At 43.4% G+C, this 18,028-nt stretch overlaps 1 protein-coding gene and 1 long non-coding RNA gene across 2 annotated transcripts; one reads left to right on the top strand and one right to left on the bottom strand.

Moving 5' to 3' along the window:
* Positions 1-266: 266 nt before the first annotated feature.
* On the bottom strand, positions 267-13,655 carry RBM43 (RNA binding motif protein 43). The gene is made up of 5 exons (XM_039495919.1): positions 13,542-13,655; positions 5,887-6,085; positions 5,319-5,413; positions 4,457-5,236; positions 267-3,074 (listed from the first exon to the last, which is right to left on the bottom strand). The coding sequence occupies exons 1-4, from the start codon at positions 13,542-13,544 to the stop codon at positions 4,481-4,483; spliced, it is 1,053 nt and encodes a 350-aa protein (XP_039351853.1). The 5' UTR covers positions 13,545-13,655; the 3' UTR covers positions 267-3,074; positions 4,457-4,480.
* LOC120375183 lies at positions 12,722-15,931 on the top strand. Its single transcript, XR_005586488.1, has 3 exons — positions 12,722-12,789; positions 13,627-13,828; positions 15,364-15,931. It is a non-coding gene; the product is annotated as an uncharacterized LOC120375183 (long non-coding RNA).
* Positions 15,932-18,028: the final 2,097 nt, after the last annotated feature.

The following is an 18,028-nucleotide window of genomic DNA, read 5'->3' as shown; positions in this document are numbered from 1 at the left end:
TTTATAAATCATAGTTCAAATGACATCTGATTTGTAAGTGTGCCAGAATCACTGATATTGTTTAGATTTGACCTAATTATTTGAAGTAACAATTTTTATTAAACTCTTTATTCTTTTCAAGGAATTTAAATTATTTTTATAAGGTAAGTTAAATACAATGAAAACAGAACAACACCTCTACACGATGAACTGAAATAAGAAACAGCAATGCCATAATGATAAAAACCTGAAATTTTAATATAGGTTTTCTATATAAATTATGGTAGAGAAAAAATGAATGTATTAAAAATTATGTACAAAGAGAAAAACTACAGTCTGAATAGTGGAAATGAACACAAATATGAACGGATTTTATCTTTGCAAAACATTCTAAAATTTCCATCCCTGCTGAGACTGTGATATAGCAAAGTACTTAAGCTCATTCTTGACCTTGTCTTCTTCCTTGACTGTAAATGTCCATGCACCACAATGGCACTGGTTTAATAAAAAATAATAACTGGACCTTCCATTTTCATAATAAGTAAAGCTGTTAGTTTGTCATGGCAAGAAAATCCCAAAAGCACAACATTGGGGTGGGGGGGTTGTTTGTTTCTTTTAAAGGGAAATGCCCACAGGATTTTAAATACTTTTATTCTCCATTTAAAAGTGTTCAGTTACTGTCTTTAATAATTTGAGTATCTACTGATAGATGCACCCCCAAAATAATATAAAAGAGATATAAAATATAACACACAGGGTAGTTTTGTCTTGTTTTGACAAAGCATTATGTACATTCCTATATTACATAGTATACAACCATTTAAAAACGTAACTCACTCTCCCCTGCTTCTCCACTACAGTGGATATTGAGAGAGCCAAATTTGCAAAAGATCATTAAATCACATTAAGTGACAAAGTCCATTAATTTTTATGATGAAGCACTAAAAGATGGATTTAGTAATGGCTCTGACATAGTTTTAACGTCAGGCTCATACTTAGCCTCAGATACCAAGGTGACAGGCATCATGGAACAATGTAGATGGAAAGCACTTATACAGGTTTTTTTATATTCCAAGCACTATACATACATGATTATTATTGTTAATTATATGCATTGACAACTATCAGAATAAGATCCCATTTGCTAGGAATGTACAAATGCACAGAGAGAGGTAGTTACTGCTCCTAGGATCTTATGATCCAGAAAATATTTAACTAAACATTAAAATATTAACTAATTTTCTATTAGATCGTGGAGTTATTTCCTTGGCAATGTGGTAGAAACACCACTATTTTAAACATTTAAAACTGGACTGTAAAACACAGCCAGAAACAATCAGGCACTGGGCAAGGGGGATGATGGACAATATGACATAAAGGTCTTTTCCTTCCCTAATTTCTGTAATTAATGATTAGAGTGATTGATTGCTTTTCAGTACAATTTCGAGGTTGCTTACATTTGTACAGGAAATTATTACTCCTCTCTTGCTCACAGCATTCACTGATGAATGTGATGACTTGCTGTGGAAATATGTGTCCACTTCACTGCATTGTCAATAATATCTATATAAATAGAAGCAAAGCCAGAAGTCTTAATGCAGTGACCGACACTTTCACTCCAAAACTTAGAGATATTCAAATAACTGGTCTGATTGTAGGAGATGCTGAGCAGCTGTAGCTGCCTGTCAGTGAGAGTTCAATAGTCCTGTGCAAATAAGGCCAATTATCACTTATTTGTGTCTAATACACATTTTGAATGTGGGAGGCTGGGTTAGCTGACTGAAAAAAAACAGGAAAGGTTTCTACAAAATGGCTACCAATCCCTACATTTCTGGGGTCAGAGCTCATGCAATTGTACCTTAGTTATTTTCCTAAAGAAAGATTCTTGTTGGTTGGAAACCATTAAAATAGGTTTACTTTCTGCTAATTAGAGCCTTTACATTACATTTGCTACTTCTTTTTGCTAACCAGGACGATACACTATATCTTTACACAGTTATTTAAGGAATTGTGTCGATTTTTCATCTTCCTCTGAAGCATGGGTCACTTACAGGTTTAAACTAGTGTAAATGGTGGATTCTCTGTAACTTGAAGACTTTAAATCACAATTTGAGGACTTCAGTAACTCAGCCAGAGGTAATGGGTCTATCACAGGAGTGGGTGGGTGAGGTTCTGTGGCCTGCAATGTGCAAGAGGTCAGACTAGATGATCACGATGGTCCCTTCTGGCCTGAAAGTCTACGAGTCAATGAGTCTACGTAGCTTAACATACATTTATTCAGATTCCTAATTGGCACAACTTTTTTGTTACAAAATAGTGATTGGTGCATGTTTTTTATTTACTAGATTATGATTATTTTTTTACTCATAATTCCTGTCAAACTGTATTTGGATGGAAATTAGAATTCAATTAAAGCACAAAAACAGCATTTACTTTTTTTATTGGTTAAATTAAACTACTTTAAATTTGCTGCATATAGAAAGAAAAAAGTTTATCAAAACATGTTTTACATGTAAAACTAAGTGACTTATTAAACAAAAACGTGCATAAAAAGAGCGTATGTTAATATAGCCACAAGAGGCACTCATTTGTGATGAGTAGAGACCATAAAACAGGGATGATCCATTCACTATGAAAACTAACTTCTACGCACTTTAATTTCACCAGATGCATGAACAGGTCATTTGCTACTTGTCTGAAATTTAAGTTAGTATTTGGGACTTTTGTCTTGGTGTCCATGCTTCCTGTACTGTGAGAAGTGCCTGTGCACATATTGTAGGACTGTATCAGCAGTGATGTAGATGGGTCTGCATTTTCTTTTAATGATAGAGGAGCCACAACATGTAAAATGATGCTCCTAATGCTATTAGGGTGCTGTGTGGAGTCAATGGCAAAACTCTAATGGGAGCAGGATTGGGCCCTAATTAATTGAAGTTTGCAAAGTGCTTTGAAATCCTCCGCTGGAAGTTACAGAAGTGCAAAACCTCCTTTATAAAAAGTCCCCAGCAATAGGGCTCCTACCGACTCCGTTGGGAGACTGTACTTTGGTGTACCAGATGTCACTCTCGTGTACCAGATGTCCTAGCTCGCAGGCAGGGCCGGCTTTAGGCCAATTCAACCAATTCCCCCCATCGGCCCCGCCCCTTAAGAGGGCCCCCTTAAGCCCTGCCAGCCAGCTGTGTGGGGCTGGCCCAGCTTCCCCAGGGGCAATTAAAAGGGGCTGGGGGCTCCTCTGGGGGACTGAGCCTCAGGGCCCAGCCATGCCGCCCTGCTGGACTGCTGAGGGCCTGGGGGCTTTAAAAGTCTGGGGGCCTCCCCCCCTTGCCCTTGCCCCCCCTTTAAATAGCCCCCCTCCCCCCGCTGCTTCCTGCTACTCTAAGGGCTGGGGTGGGGGGCACAGGGGCCCCAGGCCCCTCAATATCTCCCCCAGGCCAGAGAGAGCGGGGGTCCAGCTGCCTCTGCTGCCTGCCTCTGCTGCCCCCCCCCCACCCCCCCTCCCTCCCCCCCGGGCTGGGGCTGCTCCCAAGGGCTGGGGCTGGGCTGTGGGAAGAAATATCCCAGGCCCCCGCTGCTGGCTGCTGCTGCTGGCTGGGAGGGAGGAGGAGGAGAGAGGGAGGGGGGTGAGGCTGTACCCCCCTGCACCCCACCCTGCCCCTGCCCCCTGCCACCCTGCTGCCTGCACCCCCCCTGCCCCACCCAGCCCCCCCCCCTGCCCTGCCCCCCTGCCCCTGCCCCCACCCAGCCCTGCCTCCCCTGCCCTGCCTGCAGCCTCCTCTGTCTCCCTCACCCGCTCTGGCCCCGCCCCCCCTGCAGCACCCCCCCTGCCCCAGGCCCCCCACACAGCCCCACCCCCAGCCCCCTGCCTCCAGCCAGCCCCCTCCCCCCAGCCAGCCCTGCCCCCAGCCCCCCCCTGTCTCCAGCCCCTGTGCCCCCCCAGGCCAGCCCCCTGCCACACCTGCTTCAATGCCCTGCTGGACAAGCTTCAGTGAGAGGGCACATGTGCTGGGGTGACCAGACAGCAACAGCTGAATTGGAAAAGGGGAGTGGGGGTGGGAATGGAATAAAATGAAAAATAGTAACCAAAACTGTCCTATAAAAAATTGAACATCTGTCTAACTAGTAAATCTGGACATCTGTAGACAGGGCTCACACATGTCAGAGTAGTACTTTACACATAAAAAAACAGATTTTCATTTACAACATTAGAGCATCATTTAAGTGCAGCCTAGTTTTTTTTTTTTTTAATCACATTTTCCAGTTCCCGGACATCTTTTTTTTTTTTTTTTGTCCAATATAAGTTTTTTAAGTATTGGTACAAAATCAAGCTTAATAAGGAAATAACATACAGAGGTAAGCACAAACCTTTTACAGAAAGTTTTACAACTTTTTTTTTGCTTTTTTTTTTTTTTTTTTTTTATTTTTTTTATTATTAAAATTTAAAATTTTTTTTTTCCTTGTTACTGCCTGCTCGCAGGCATCACCTACAGCACCTAAATAACTCCTACCTCCTGAATCTCTTTTGGAAGTGGCTTTTTACTGTTCTACCCACTTCTTGGGTAAACTCATATGTCTCAGAGGAACTTCCTATCACATCAATGTGAGTATCATAAGGAATAACCAGAACTTTGGGGAATCGGGATTTTATGCTCTCAAATGCTTGTTTATATTTCAGCCTTTCAGATCTGGTGTTGCCATCAAGAGAGAATCTTTCTTTACGTAAACTGCAATGAAGTTTTGCAGACAAATCTTCAATTCCCTCTTTGGCTCTTTCTAATTCTCTAGAATCAGAACTTGCTCTGGCATTTTCTAGATATATTGTGGTGATCTCACCATCTGTGACTTCTCGACTTACAACATTGTATTTTGCCAGACTTTCCTTGTATAAAAAATGTTTCATGTAGCAGTATATATCTGTGTCAAGGACAAGCACTTGTTCTTCCCTGTTTACATTATGGACAAAAGTATTATTTGGCTCCACAAATAGTCCACGCTTCTCGGTCCTGCTGTTAGGTCTTTGATCCGGCTTTCTCTCTCCCCTCTTGCCCTTCCTGGAAAGGGAATTTGCTTTTAATAACAAATTGTCTTTTAGTGACTTGATTGCTGGGAATGACCCTTGAACAGAAATTTGCCCATTGGATTGCAAAGGACTGAAGCTCAAGGCTGGGATAGTCTTCTGAAGCTCCTGCACCAGATCTTCCAAAATGTATTTATCTCCAAAAATGGACAAATCAAGAACAGACGAGACACAGGTGAAAACCTATATGTGTAAAATAAAAGCAATTAATAAGTGCACCACAGCCGTGACCACACTATTAGGATGCTATGATGGAAGCACTTACATGTTCACTATAGAGAGATATTTTCAGAGGATAATACCTGCCCAGCCTCTTGTCCTCTAGTCTGTGTTCATCTTTCTGGAGAACATTCTCGGTAACTGAGAAGAAAATACAGACTCACTTTTGTTTTGCAAGAGGATGATAATGTTTTATTTCCTGTCTGATGGTTGGAATACTTCATAGGTGTTTTCCTCTTAATGGTTTCCCTAGTGATTTCCCCACTGCTCAATATTCTTGCCTGATACTTTATGTATTACTCAAAATTGTTCAGAAGAGAGAGAGAGAGCAGCCTGTCTCCTTAGAACATTAATTAGCAGAGATTTATTCCCCAAGGCTTGACTATAAAAATCTCATTTGCTATGCAGGTTATAGATTTATTCTTTTACTAGTCTTAAAAGACAAACATACTCTGCATTAAGCCTATTCACATTTGTGTCCTTAATAAACAGGAGGAAATCTTAAAATTTGGGATTAATATGAGGGCATTCATGTGTAGTGCTTTAAGTTTAAAGTTCTAAATTACATACTCTTATTTCATGGGTACAATTATGTAATTTGTTAATATAAATACCTTCTTGATCTTCAAAGATTACGTATGCAACTCCTTTTATTGTTGTTGGATAAACTACATCTTTCACGTCTCCACCCCTATTCTTCGACTTTTGGAAATGAATCATCAATATGTCAATCATGACATCATCTTTTACAATGCCATCTGGAATACCAGAGACCACAATTGTTTTCTCAGACTTGGCAGCTCGTCCTGTGGCCTGTGGACAGAGACATGACACATTGTAAATACAAGTTATATGTGCAATGACTTATGCCACTAGCTGTTCCCTCCTCATAAGAGATTTCCCAATACCTCTCTGATATCCACTCTGTCACACCATCCCTCCTGTGCTAAGATCCATAATATACCTCTTTCCGTTCCTGCAGCAGGAAGAATGCTGAGTCAACTTTTGACTCTCTCCATAGACCTCACAGAACATTACACCAAAGAACCCCAGGCTTAATTTTCATTTACATAAAGGTTTGTCTACATTACAGAAGCACAGGTATGGTGCTGCAGCTGTGTGTGCACTGTAGCGCTGTAGTGTAGATGCTTCCTACATCAAAGGAAGGGAATTTTCTGACAGTGTACATAATCCACTTCTCAGAGAAATAGTAGGTAGGTCGACAGAAGAATTCTTCCGTTGGCCTAGCTGCATTTACTAGAAGGGAGGGTTAGGTCAACCTAACTATGTTGCACAGGGCATGACATTTTTCACAGCCCTAAGAGATGTAGCATGGTCAATCTAAGTTTTAAGTGTAGACCAGGCCTAAGACCTTTTTACACTAGTGGTGTAAATTACATTCACATCCCACTTCAAATGCCAAAGCAGAGCAAGAGAAAAGCAGACTTAGGGCTTGGCTACACTTGCAAATTTGCAGCGCTGCAGCAGGGTGTGAAAACACACCCTCTGCAGCGCTGCAAATTGCGGCGCTACAAAGCGCCAGTGTAGTCAAAGCCCCAGCGCTGGGAGCGCGGCTCCCAGCGCTGTCCGTTATTCCCCACAGGAGCTGGATGACAGCGCTGGGAGAGTTTTCTCCCAGCGCTGGGGCTTTGACTCGCTTTAGCGCTCGCTCGCGCGGGAGCGCTGCGCTGGCAGCGCTTTTGAAAGATAGCCAAAGCCTCAGACTCAAATGGCTTCTAAAATGAGCAGTATTTGGTGTGATATTAATAAGACTACTTTTGTTCTTTTTCTGATTCTACCATTCACAGTGTGAATAAAGTTGGAAAGCACTACTGTGACCAGAGTCCCGGGGGGGCCACGCTGAGATTGCTCAGTCAGGGCAAAGTGCAAAGAATGGGGCAGACGATCCCCAAAACTAGTGGATATTTCTAATACTTAGATTTACCAAACCATCAACAAAATAGCTTCTACAACACTTTACTGGTTACCCAGAAGCCAGAAATACAGTTCTCTTAAACAATCCAGCCTTGAGCATCTACCCAGACAGCCAAGTCAAATATGATGATTACTGAAAATCTTGTTCATCATATAAGAAGTTCTACCAATCCCAGAGGATCAGACACATTACTCACCAGGTCAATGAATATTTCAGATCTTACCCAAATACAGGCTTACAGCCAATTCTTATTAATCAAACAAAAATGTATTAGAAAAGAGAGTATTGGTTAAAATCATTATACATACAGACTTGAATAAAATTCTTAGGTCAGTTTCATAGTACAGATGGTGAGCTTTAGAGATGCAAAGAGTTCTTTCAGAGTAAGTATCAGGGTGATCCAGACTGGAGCTGGAGACCTCAGTCTTGCGACTCAAACTTCCCATGACAAAGCTTAAGTAGATCTGAGATACAGGATCAGGGCCCTAGAGTTCTTTTTATAGTTCTCTGGCAGCCTCTTGACAGCAGGCATACCTTGGGTGAAGCACTGTGGCTTTGAAGTAAAACCTATTTCCTAAGCACCACTGATAATTAGCTACATGGATTAGCTCATCTCCCACCATTTACAGGTAGTTTACTACAAACTTCAAAGAGAAATGAAGACGATACTACTACATTCACGGTTCATCTAAATGTTAACATCTCCTTTTAATCTCTGAATTAACAGAATACAGTGACAGACAGGAAACATTTGGTTACATTGTAAAAAAACTAACAATATATATGTAAACACACCAAAAAACACAATCATTATATACTAATATCTCTAAAGGTGGAATTTATGTCATCAAGCCTGCAAGTTGCTTAACCCTTTCTGGCTCAGTGTCACAACTACTATTTATTGTTCATTAGAGATAGGTCTGACTGCAATTTTAAGGCTCAGATTCAAACTTCTCCAAAGTTCAGGAGAGCCGGGATACAGGATTACAGTGGAAGACCACAACTACAGTCATCTGAGATGTGCAACATGCAAAATAACTCAACACACACAAGATTTTCATTAGAACCCAGCCTCCCTTTTTCTTTGAACATGAAACGCATGACAAATAGGACTTTCATCAGTGTCCCAGTATGAAAAGCATATTCTCCTTCCATGCTTATTATAAAGAAATAAACAGTAGTGTTTTACTGGGAATACCGTAACAAAATTCCTGTAAGCTGTTAGTACACAGAGTGAGTTTTGTAACAGTTCACTGATTTAAGAAGAAGAAAGTAAATAATTTAGTGTTTCATCATAAAGCCACCTATAGGAATGAAGTGTCAACAATGTCTAAGTGGCTGTAAGCCAGGTCAGTTTTTCATGACATTCTTTATACTACTCTAAGAAGCTCTCTTCTGTATCTACACTCCAGAAGGTAGAGCCAGGGCCAGCATAGCAATTATAAAGCCTGCAAAACATGCCACAGGATGATAATTTTTCACTGACGTGCATTCCCAGCCATGTGGATCACCAGTCTATCATTTCCAAAGGGAGTCAGAAGACAGATTCAATGACACAGCATAGCAGCACACTCTAAAAGCTTTTAATATGAGAAGACATGAGCCCTATTTTCATTAGGCTTCACATTTAAAGAGCTATACGTTTTACTTATGAAATGGTGATTTTCTTCAGTATAAGCCAATTTGTTTTTTGTTCATCTGATAACATAGTGGGGCAGATTTTTACCCCACTTTCAGGCAGCACAATGGGAATAGAGACAAGCAACTCCCCAGTTAGAGGCACTTCCCAGAAAGCAAACGGCCACCAGAACCGGCACCTTCTACACAGCCTCTGGCACAGGGAATGGGAAGTGGGGAAGGAAGCACGGCTAGAACACTCAGCTGGCAGACAGTCCCTTAGGAGGCCTTGCCAGCTGGCATGCTGAAGCAGCCCTGAGGCTGCTCTAACCTGTGCCCAGTACTGTGGCAAAAAAAAAAAAAGGGTCAAGGAGCCATAACTGGCTCCTTCTCTACTATAAAGAGTCTGTAAAAGAACCCGACCACTCAAAGTTACCCGACAGATATGTGGTCTCACACACAAAAAATGTGTGGTCTAGTGGTATGACCATAAAAATGAGAGGAAATAACTCCCAAGTTCAAGGTCTGACACTGACCCCTTCTGTGCCCTTGGGTCCTTAACATCTAAGCCTCCGGCTCCCCTTCTGTACCATGCAGCTAGAAATACTGAATCATCTACCTTACAAGGAGATATGAGGATGAATTAATCTGATGTTTTTAAAGTGGTATATAAGAGTTAAATAGTAGTGTTTTTTTTTCTTCAAACAAAGCAACACCATCAATAAATTTTGAATTTGTTCCTCCATAATGGTGTACTACTGCCAAGAGGAATACTGAGTTGAAGATGTTTAATTTTGGGACATGGGACTGGGACATGAACATAGAACCCATTAGTTTATATCTCTATTGTACACAATTTTAAAATGTTTCTTTCACTGGAAAAAAAAATTAGACCCCATTGTATCATAAGTTGAAAAAGTGAAATGAGTGAATAATAATGAGATACCATATTAATACTTTGATATTATACGTTTTTTCAATACAGGAATTTATTTCAAAAGACAATATTCAAGAAAGAAGCCATTTCAGCTAGAGATGCTGCATCTTTTAATGCATTTATGTTTTTTGACAATGTATCCAAGACAAAGATGCTCTCATTTTTTGTAATGCATGTTGGAACAGTACATAGAAAGAATGCTGTCTGGCTGCATGAATAGAAAAGAAAGGAATAGTGTGACAAAATTCTAATCTCTTGCTTTTACATAAATGCCAAATTACAAAAGAAGAATCAATGGAAAATAAAGGCCAGGTCCACTGCTTATATAAATTAGTGCCGTTCCATTGGAGTTGTGACAACTTATATTAGCAGAGAATTTGGCCCTGAGTGTCAAGAGAAAGCTGAGACTTGCATTTGCAAGACTGAAACTGTTAATCCTGTGATACTCCTTTATGGCAATAGCATTGCCTCATCAAACAACTTGAATGATACAGTGTGATGGGGTAGACTAGACCTAGAGGACCCCTGCTGGAGGCCTCAGGGTCCTGCCACATCTATCCCAGGAAAAGAGCAATAGAAGTGTCCTCCAAGCGGCCTAGAGTGGCTGCAGTGGAAAAAGCCAATCAGAGAGGCTGCAGGGAGCAGTCACTCTGGGCCCAGGAAGGCCATATAAAAGGAGCTGTGGAGCCAGCCACAGTCAGTTCCTTACTGGAGCCAGAAGAGTATAGCTGGTGCTCCTGGCTGACAAAAGAGAACTGTAACACCATGGGCAGCCCAGTGTTGGCAGGGGCCAGGGGACTGAGAGAGCTCCTAGTTGGCTGCTGGGCCTGGACACAGATGAGCCCTGAGATAAGGGTGAAGCTTTTGTGATGGCTGGGGCTGTGGTCCAGGGAATTGAAGGTAGGTAGTTAAAGGAACATGGTTGTGCATGACTGCTATTCTTAGAGACCCTGGGCTGGGACCCAAAGTAGTGGGCAGGTCCCTCTCCACCCCACCCCACCAGTGGCCTCTGGGGAACTGACCTACAATTGGGCAGTGGTAAACTCCCCCTGAAGGGGATCTGAACTACTAAGAAGGCCAACTGGAGAGCTGGGGCTGGAACAGACCAAGAGGGCAAAGCCATTGCCTCCAGAGAGGAAGCCCTGAGGATATGGCCTGATAGCAGGGTTGGGACTATCTAAAAACCAGACACACCTGACCAGAGGGAGCACTTGTGAGAGGTGGGTTCTACACTGTTACACACAGATTTAAGCCTTGATCTTGCAACTGGATCTGCAAGTGCAGACTCCTTATGTCCCATTTAAGTCAACAGGGTTGCACACAGATGCATAGATTCCTCCAAATGGATTCCATTGCAGTCCTTAGTCATTTAGCTGATGGAATATTAGCACAGTAAAATAACAATTTACTGTAGCATTAGCCTGTTGTACTCTACTTATTGCACCTTACTGCTTGACTGCCCATGTAGTCACTGGGTTCTTCTTAACCCATTCTCGATTGGGCAAGGCCTTTGTGCAACCAATCAGCAGTGTTGGAGTCTTCAAGACAATTCAAGCTGTGATGCAGATCAAACAATGATACATATTGTTGAGGAGTGCCTGTTCACCAAATTGAGTGGTGGTGCTTCAAGAGCAACAAAGAATCCTGTGGCACCTTATAGACTAACAGACGTTTTGCAGCATGAGCTTTCGTGGGTGAATACCCACTTCTTCGGATGCAAGTGCTTCAAGAGCTCCACTTGGCCACTAAGAACCCTATTGCTTTGCTATGCGAATGCTAAATAAATAAATTGCACTCTGATCATCTTGAGGACAGACTTTCTGTTTTTGTCAATCAGAGAGCAGCTTATGCACAAATACTTTTTTTTTTAAACTGATAGTGATTGTATGAACAAGCTGCTTGCTGGCTGGCTGAAGTATATGTAGGGTTACCTGGTTTTGACCAGAGGGGTTAGCCAAAGCTGGGGCCATGAAGTTTGTTTCTTCTAGAAGGAGAAACTGATGATGGATTCAGGTATCTCTAATGCAATCCTGTTTACAAAAACATGTACAAATCCTGTGTCCCTGAACAGAGCAGGAATCAAGCAGCGGGAGACAATTTCTTTGCTCACAGACCCAATTCTCTTTCAGCCAGCACTTGGCCCAAAAGCTCACTCTTTCTTAGCACTATCCTGAGGGGAAAAAATCTAACAGTTCTGCTGTGGCTGGTCCCTTGTTGCCTTCTGTTTCTCTGGTGTTTCTCCTGTTTCTCTCATTACAGATCTCCCTACACACACATAAACATGCAGTTCCACCAATCAATGTCCTAGCCTCTGTGACAGGTGTTTGCTATACCAGTCCCTAGTAGGGTTATCACCTTTGAAATGCACTGGAAAAAAAGGCACCTCCACTCCAAGGCAAGCCCGTTGCAACCCCAAACACAAGGCACATCCGCAACACTGCCCTCCCCCTGCGGCTCAACAGCCACTTACAGTATTTAAAGAGAACACATTTAGATAAGATTGATAACATTACATGTCTCCTCACTCTCAAATGACTCAAGCCCTCTCTCTCACACACACACGCATGGTGCACTTCCATATTGGTGGACATACAGCTGCTGTGTTTTCATCTGTTATTTAAACTGCGGAAGTGGGAACACTGCCGCTTCTTTAGCTGGACACAAACTTTGAACAGTAGCTATCCCAGTGATGTTAATGCAAGTTTTTAGACCCATATTAAAAAAGCTCCTGCATAATTAATAATTTTTTTCTGGCAATTTTTTTTAACTAGAGTGGTCAAATACTGGCCAGGTGATAACCCTAGCCCCCAGGGAAACCCATTGAGCTATACAGTTCAGCTTTAACTCAAGCTTTGTCATGTGTTTGTGTGTTGGGTGGCACTCCTGTTATTTTAGCCGCCTAGTTACAGAGAAGGCCTTAATGGCTTCTTTACATTTAGCCTGAATGAAAGAGGGTTCTTACACCCACTAACTTCTAAAAGGTTTACTACAACCCACAATGACCGTTTACTTTGGCTGAGCACTTTGGTTAGTACACATTCCATATGGGAATGTCTGAATGGTTAATATTTAATTTCAATGTGTCTTATTAAGTTACAAATAACTTGAGAGAATGACTGTTATTGAACTGGGCCTAGAGCAATTTCATTTGCTTTTAGCAATTCAAACCAGGCAATTAATGTTTCAGCATATAAACATATGGCTATTGTTCCTGCACTGGGTTAGGGAGGTGGGTAGGGATGGGGAGAACTAGCCAGGAAAGATAATACAGCCCCTCCCCTTCCAAGGCCCTACTGCAACTGCACTGCCCGGCAGCTGGGCTGGGGGGCCCAGAGCCAGTGCAGACTAGGCACAGGGCTTCTGCATGGATGGCCTTGGCCTCCTGCAGCTCCTCCCCAAACAGCAAGATTGTGGGGCAGGCCCATGAGTGGCAAATCCTGCTCCTGCTCTGGCACGGCGTGGGGGAATCTCCAGGAGTGAATCCCTTTGAGAGTCACTTCCCCCCCCTGATTTTACGGCAGGCTGAGCTGGGTTTGACCCATGATGTTTGCTATGCTACAGATATTAACTTCTCACAGAACAATGATGCTGGAGTCTCTGCAGCCAGCCCCGCGAGCTGCCGGGCCATTCTGCAGGTTCGGCGCACTGCGAACGCGGCGCCGCACTCGGTACAAACGCACCACGCAGCCCCCCGCCCAGAGCCCGCGTCCTGCCCAGCACGCGCCAAGCCCCTCCGCTCCCCGCGACAAACACGCGCGCGCACAGCGCGAGGCACTTGCCATGGGGGTACCGCTTGCAGCCTGGCCTTGGAAACGCAGCGATGGGCCGACTGAGTTTCACTTCGTAGTTTGGTTTCCCTGACAGCCCGTCGCGGCGCAATGCTTGCTGGGAACTGTAGTACGCTGCGTCCCTTATCGCGGGAGGACAGTGCGGTGTAAAAGGGGACCGTCAACTACACGTCCCAGTTCTCCCCGGGCAGGCGGCCGCGGCTGTTTAGACGCTGAAGAGCTGCACCCGCGTCTAACTGTCGCGGATACCGGTGGATTTACACAGCCATAGGCGGCAGGTTTGTATAATTTTTGGTGGGGCCCAAAATGGTGGTGCCCCCCCCCGCTCCCGCCCTGTAAGCCGATATAAAATGAAGCTACAACGCGTCAGTGCCACAAGATTACAAGGGTCAATTAAAAGTGGAAAGTCAGAAGCAGCACTTGCCTACTTCAATATACAGTATTATATTTTGTTGCACCTGTTGTGATGAAGTGGGAATGTTCTTAATATTTTCTCTGAATACTGTGTGGGTGCCTCAGTTTCCCCTGCAAGATGCCAACTGAAGGTGTTGGGGACAAAGAGATCAGGTGGCCTCCTTGTCCAGAAGAGACACAGAGGCCAGAGGAGGGAGTGTCAGTTTGGAGTTGGCTGGGGAAATGGGGAGAGACCCAGAACTTGGTTCTGGGCTCCCCACCCCCCAAGATGGACCTGACAGAGGGGTTCTGTTTTCTGTACCAACAAGCTCTGTTTAAACTGTGTTCCTGTCATCTAATAAACCTTCTGTTTTACTGTCTGGCTGAGAGTCACATCTGACTGCGGAGTTGGGGTGCAGGGCCCTCTGGTTGCCCCAGGCCCTCTGGTTGCCGTGGCTGGGATTTAAAAGGCTCTGATTCCCGGCCGCGGCTGAGATTTAAAGGGCTCTGGGCTGCCGGCAGCGCAGAGCAGGGGAGAAACCTAGCTCCAAATATTGCTGGAGCAGAGCCCCTGTCTGTGAATATTCCTGGGGCTAAAGCCCCAGGAGCCCATATAAATTGGCGCCCATGTACACAGCTGGGATACATTTGACCCTTAACCCCAAGGAGAAGCTAAGGGGGGTTGCTATACGGGGATTAGGTTTTAACTCTGGTGTCTGTGCCCGGTTTTCATTTTGATGTCTATGGTTTGTTTAGAACTAAAGACGAAGCATAATCAGGTACTGGTAAGAGCTGTGTGTCTTCCCAGGTACTGATACACGTGCACGGTAGAAGTGATACAGCATAGATCTTGTCTACTGCACGTCATGCAGTATCTAATGGGCACTGAGGTGTGGAACTGTCACAGATTGTCCTACATGCATTTTTGCTCATCTAGATGGGTCTATCCACAAATAAAGCTATGAAACTAAATTCAGGATGCTAAGTAGGAGGGGGAGATGATAGGGAGTGAGTGGAGTGAGGATTGGCACAGGGAAGACGGGAATGAGTAATCCAAGATGAATGTGGTGACATGAGGAGACAAGACAGGCATGTTAAACCAATTGGGCATAAAATAACGTATACATCAAATGAGACTGAACTGAATGGCAGAGATACAGACTGTGGGTATCGTTCATCTGTCATGTGGAAGTGCAGGAAGCCAGAAGTACTCTGACGTTCAATGAGTGGGCATGTAATGGCATTGTGCTGTCCCTTTTATGGGGCAAGAAAAAGAAAGTGGTGAATCAGGCCCCTTGAGTCCCCAGTGAGTGTCAGTGCCTTTTCTGGGTGCTGTAGAATTATTACTAGACTTAAATTAGGCAAGTAGCAAAGACTCTTTTTAAGATGTGATTTTTAAATTGTCTTTTTTCCCCTAAAGTGTGAACTCGAAGAAAATGAAGACTCTGCAATGAGTTATTGCATCCCCACACCTTTCCATCTTCCTTAGCATGGTTTGCTGCAGCTTCTTAGAATGGACTCTTCAGCGCTCAGGGCTTATCTACATTGGGAAATAGCCCAGAACAGCGATTCCTCAACCGCTATTCTGCATGAGCTTTCTGTGTGGACACTCCTGTTCTACACTAAGAATACCTTTTTGCGGGTTAGCTTAATTTCACATCCTAGCTAATTTTGCAGTGTCTTCCCTGTGTAGACAAGCCCTTAGACACTGTAGTGCTGGGTGCTATGGTAAAGCCTCACACAGAGATATTAAGTGCTTCCAGAGTGGCAAGACCTTTGGCAATCACATATCAGATTTCTTATAGATGATTCCTCCTCCCAGCTCCTTTGCAGTGCAGAATGATAAAACAATTTTCTAAAGAAATAATTAGAATACTTCATAGCTTGTATACAATGCTTTTCATCCATAGCTATCAAAGCCCCTTACAATGAAAAGGAGGAATAATTGTCCTCATTTTACAGTTAACTGATATCATAAATAAAAAATAACCTAGTACTGCTGTGGTTTTCTTTTTTTAAAATTAAAGGAAAACAGTATATGTATTGGTTCTGTTTTTATGGCCTGGCTCCAAATATTGCTGCTTTTTTCCCCACACATCAAACAGTTAGAGGAGCTGTAACCCCATGTTTCCTTTCTTTGTTCTAAGCAGAAGGAAAACAAAACCAACTTTGACAGTACTTGAACAACAAAATAAATGGTTGTATATAGAAAACAAAGTAATTTGTTTAGGCTGTGTAATCTAAATCTGACTTTTATATATAATAGCTACAATCAATGTCTGATGTATATTTTTCAATGTCTTCCTACATAAGGTATAATACAAAATCCCTTTTGTACAGTAAGGTCTTTTATATAATGAAAATAATTGATATTCACATGAACCCATACCTCTGTGTTAAGTGACATTAGAGGTTGTCTGCTGCCACATGACAGACTGCCAAATCATTCCAGCCCCACAAGGGTGGAGAAGGAAAAAAGCAGAGAGGCAAGAAATCCCACCTTGGGAAGAGAGGAGACTCCTTCCCTTTGCAAGCCCAATTCAGTTCAAAGAACTTTTAATATAATTTAAGATGTGAATGAAGACAATAAATTCTGCCTTTTGTCCCTGGTTCAAGGGCTATGAATGAAATCTGGGCTGCCTTCCATATGCCCCTTTTCCAATTTGCCATCTCCATCCATTTACTGCTGCCCTCAGAAAGAGGGCTATGGCTGTGATCACACAAAATAAAATCCTCAAACAAGGTGTTTGCAACCAGATGGTTGCTCCAGTACAGTTACAAAATAATAATCTGTTTTTACATCGTTTTAAGAAACACCTGAGTTCTTAGCTAGTATCTGTACGTGTTTAAATTAGACAAAATAACAGGTATAACGAAGGAATAGTGTAACTGTAGATACAAATAGTCAAGAAAAAGACCTCTCATAAAAAATACATCCTTCCTAGAGAGAGAGAGAGAGAGAGAGAGAGAGCTCATATTAACTCACTAAAGAGTTCAGTAGGTGTTGGATCAGGCCCCAGAAGAGGTACAGATTATACTCCTGGGGGAGTATACATTATTATACATGCCAATAGCAGTACAGATTATACTCCTGGGGGAATTCTGTGCCAAACAATTAAAAATTCTGCACACAATATTTTAAAATTTGGCAAAATTCTTCATATTTTATTTGTCAAAATAATACAATATCATGCCAGTTTCAATTATTTTGGTAATTTATTTCAAAATATGTCAGTCAGAATGTCCGTCTGTAACAATATAGACCCTCAAAAAAGTTACCAGAATCTTTTTTTTTTTGGTTTTGTTTTTTGGACAAATGGATTCCTTACTAGGCATATTAATACAGAACTGTGAGTACCGTGTATACTCGATCTGGTTCATTTATAAGCTGACCCCCCCTCTCCCCCCAATATGGGTAAGTAAAAATGGAAAATTTTTATAACCTGTCTTTTTATAACCCATTCATAAGCTGAACCTATAATTAAGGGGTTGGCAAACTTTGGCTCCCGGGCCATCAGGATAAGCCACTGGTGGGCTGAGATGGTTTGTTTACCTCGAGCGGCCCAGGCACAGAGGTAAACCTAAGTAAACAAAGTGTGCCAGCTGGTTACTCTGATGGGCCAGGACAGGTGGTGGGGAAATTTTTGGTGGGGGGAGAAGCTGGGAGTCAGGGGAGTAACCCCTGTGACCAACCCCCACATGACCCCACCCCTAGCCCGGGACCCCCACACTCTCCCCATCCCATCCCTTCCCTTCCCACCATATCTGGGGAGGGCCAAGGGAGGATGTCTCTGGCCTGGCTAGAGCTGCTCTGGCAGGCTGGGCAGCGCAGCTGCAGCCTGCTCCGACAGGCCAGACCGAGCGGCGCAGCCGCAGCATGTTCCAGCGGGCTGGGCCGGGTGGCATGGCCGCAGCATGTTCCAGCGGGCTAGGCCAGGTGGCATGGCTGCAGCATGTTCCAGCGGGCTGGACCAGGTGGTGTGGCCACAGCCTGATCTGGGGGCAGGGCCAAGCAGCACGGCTGCAGCCTGCCAGCCCCAGACCTGCAGCTGCTTCAGAGGCTTGGGGGAGAGCAGCATGGCCAG

This window comes from Mauremys reevesii, linkage group 11 (assembly GCF_016161935.1).
Source record: "Mauremys reevesii isolate NIE-2019 linkage group 11, ASM1616193v1, whole genome shotgun sequence".
In the NCBI taxonomy this organism is placed as follows: domain Eukaryota; kingdom Metazoa; phylum Chordata; order Testudines; family Geoemydidae; genus Mauremys; species Mauremys reevesii.
This window is presented reverse-complemented; position numbering and strand designations above follow the sequence as displayed.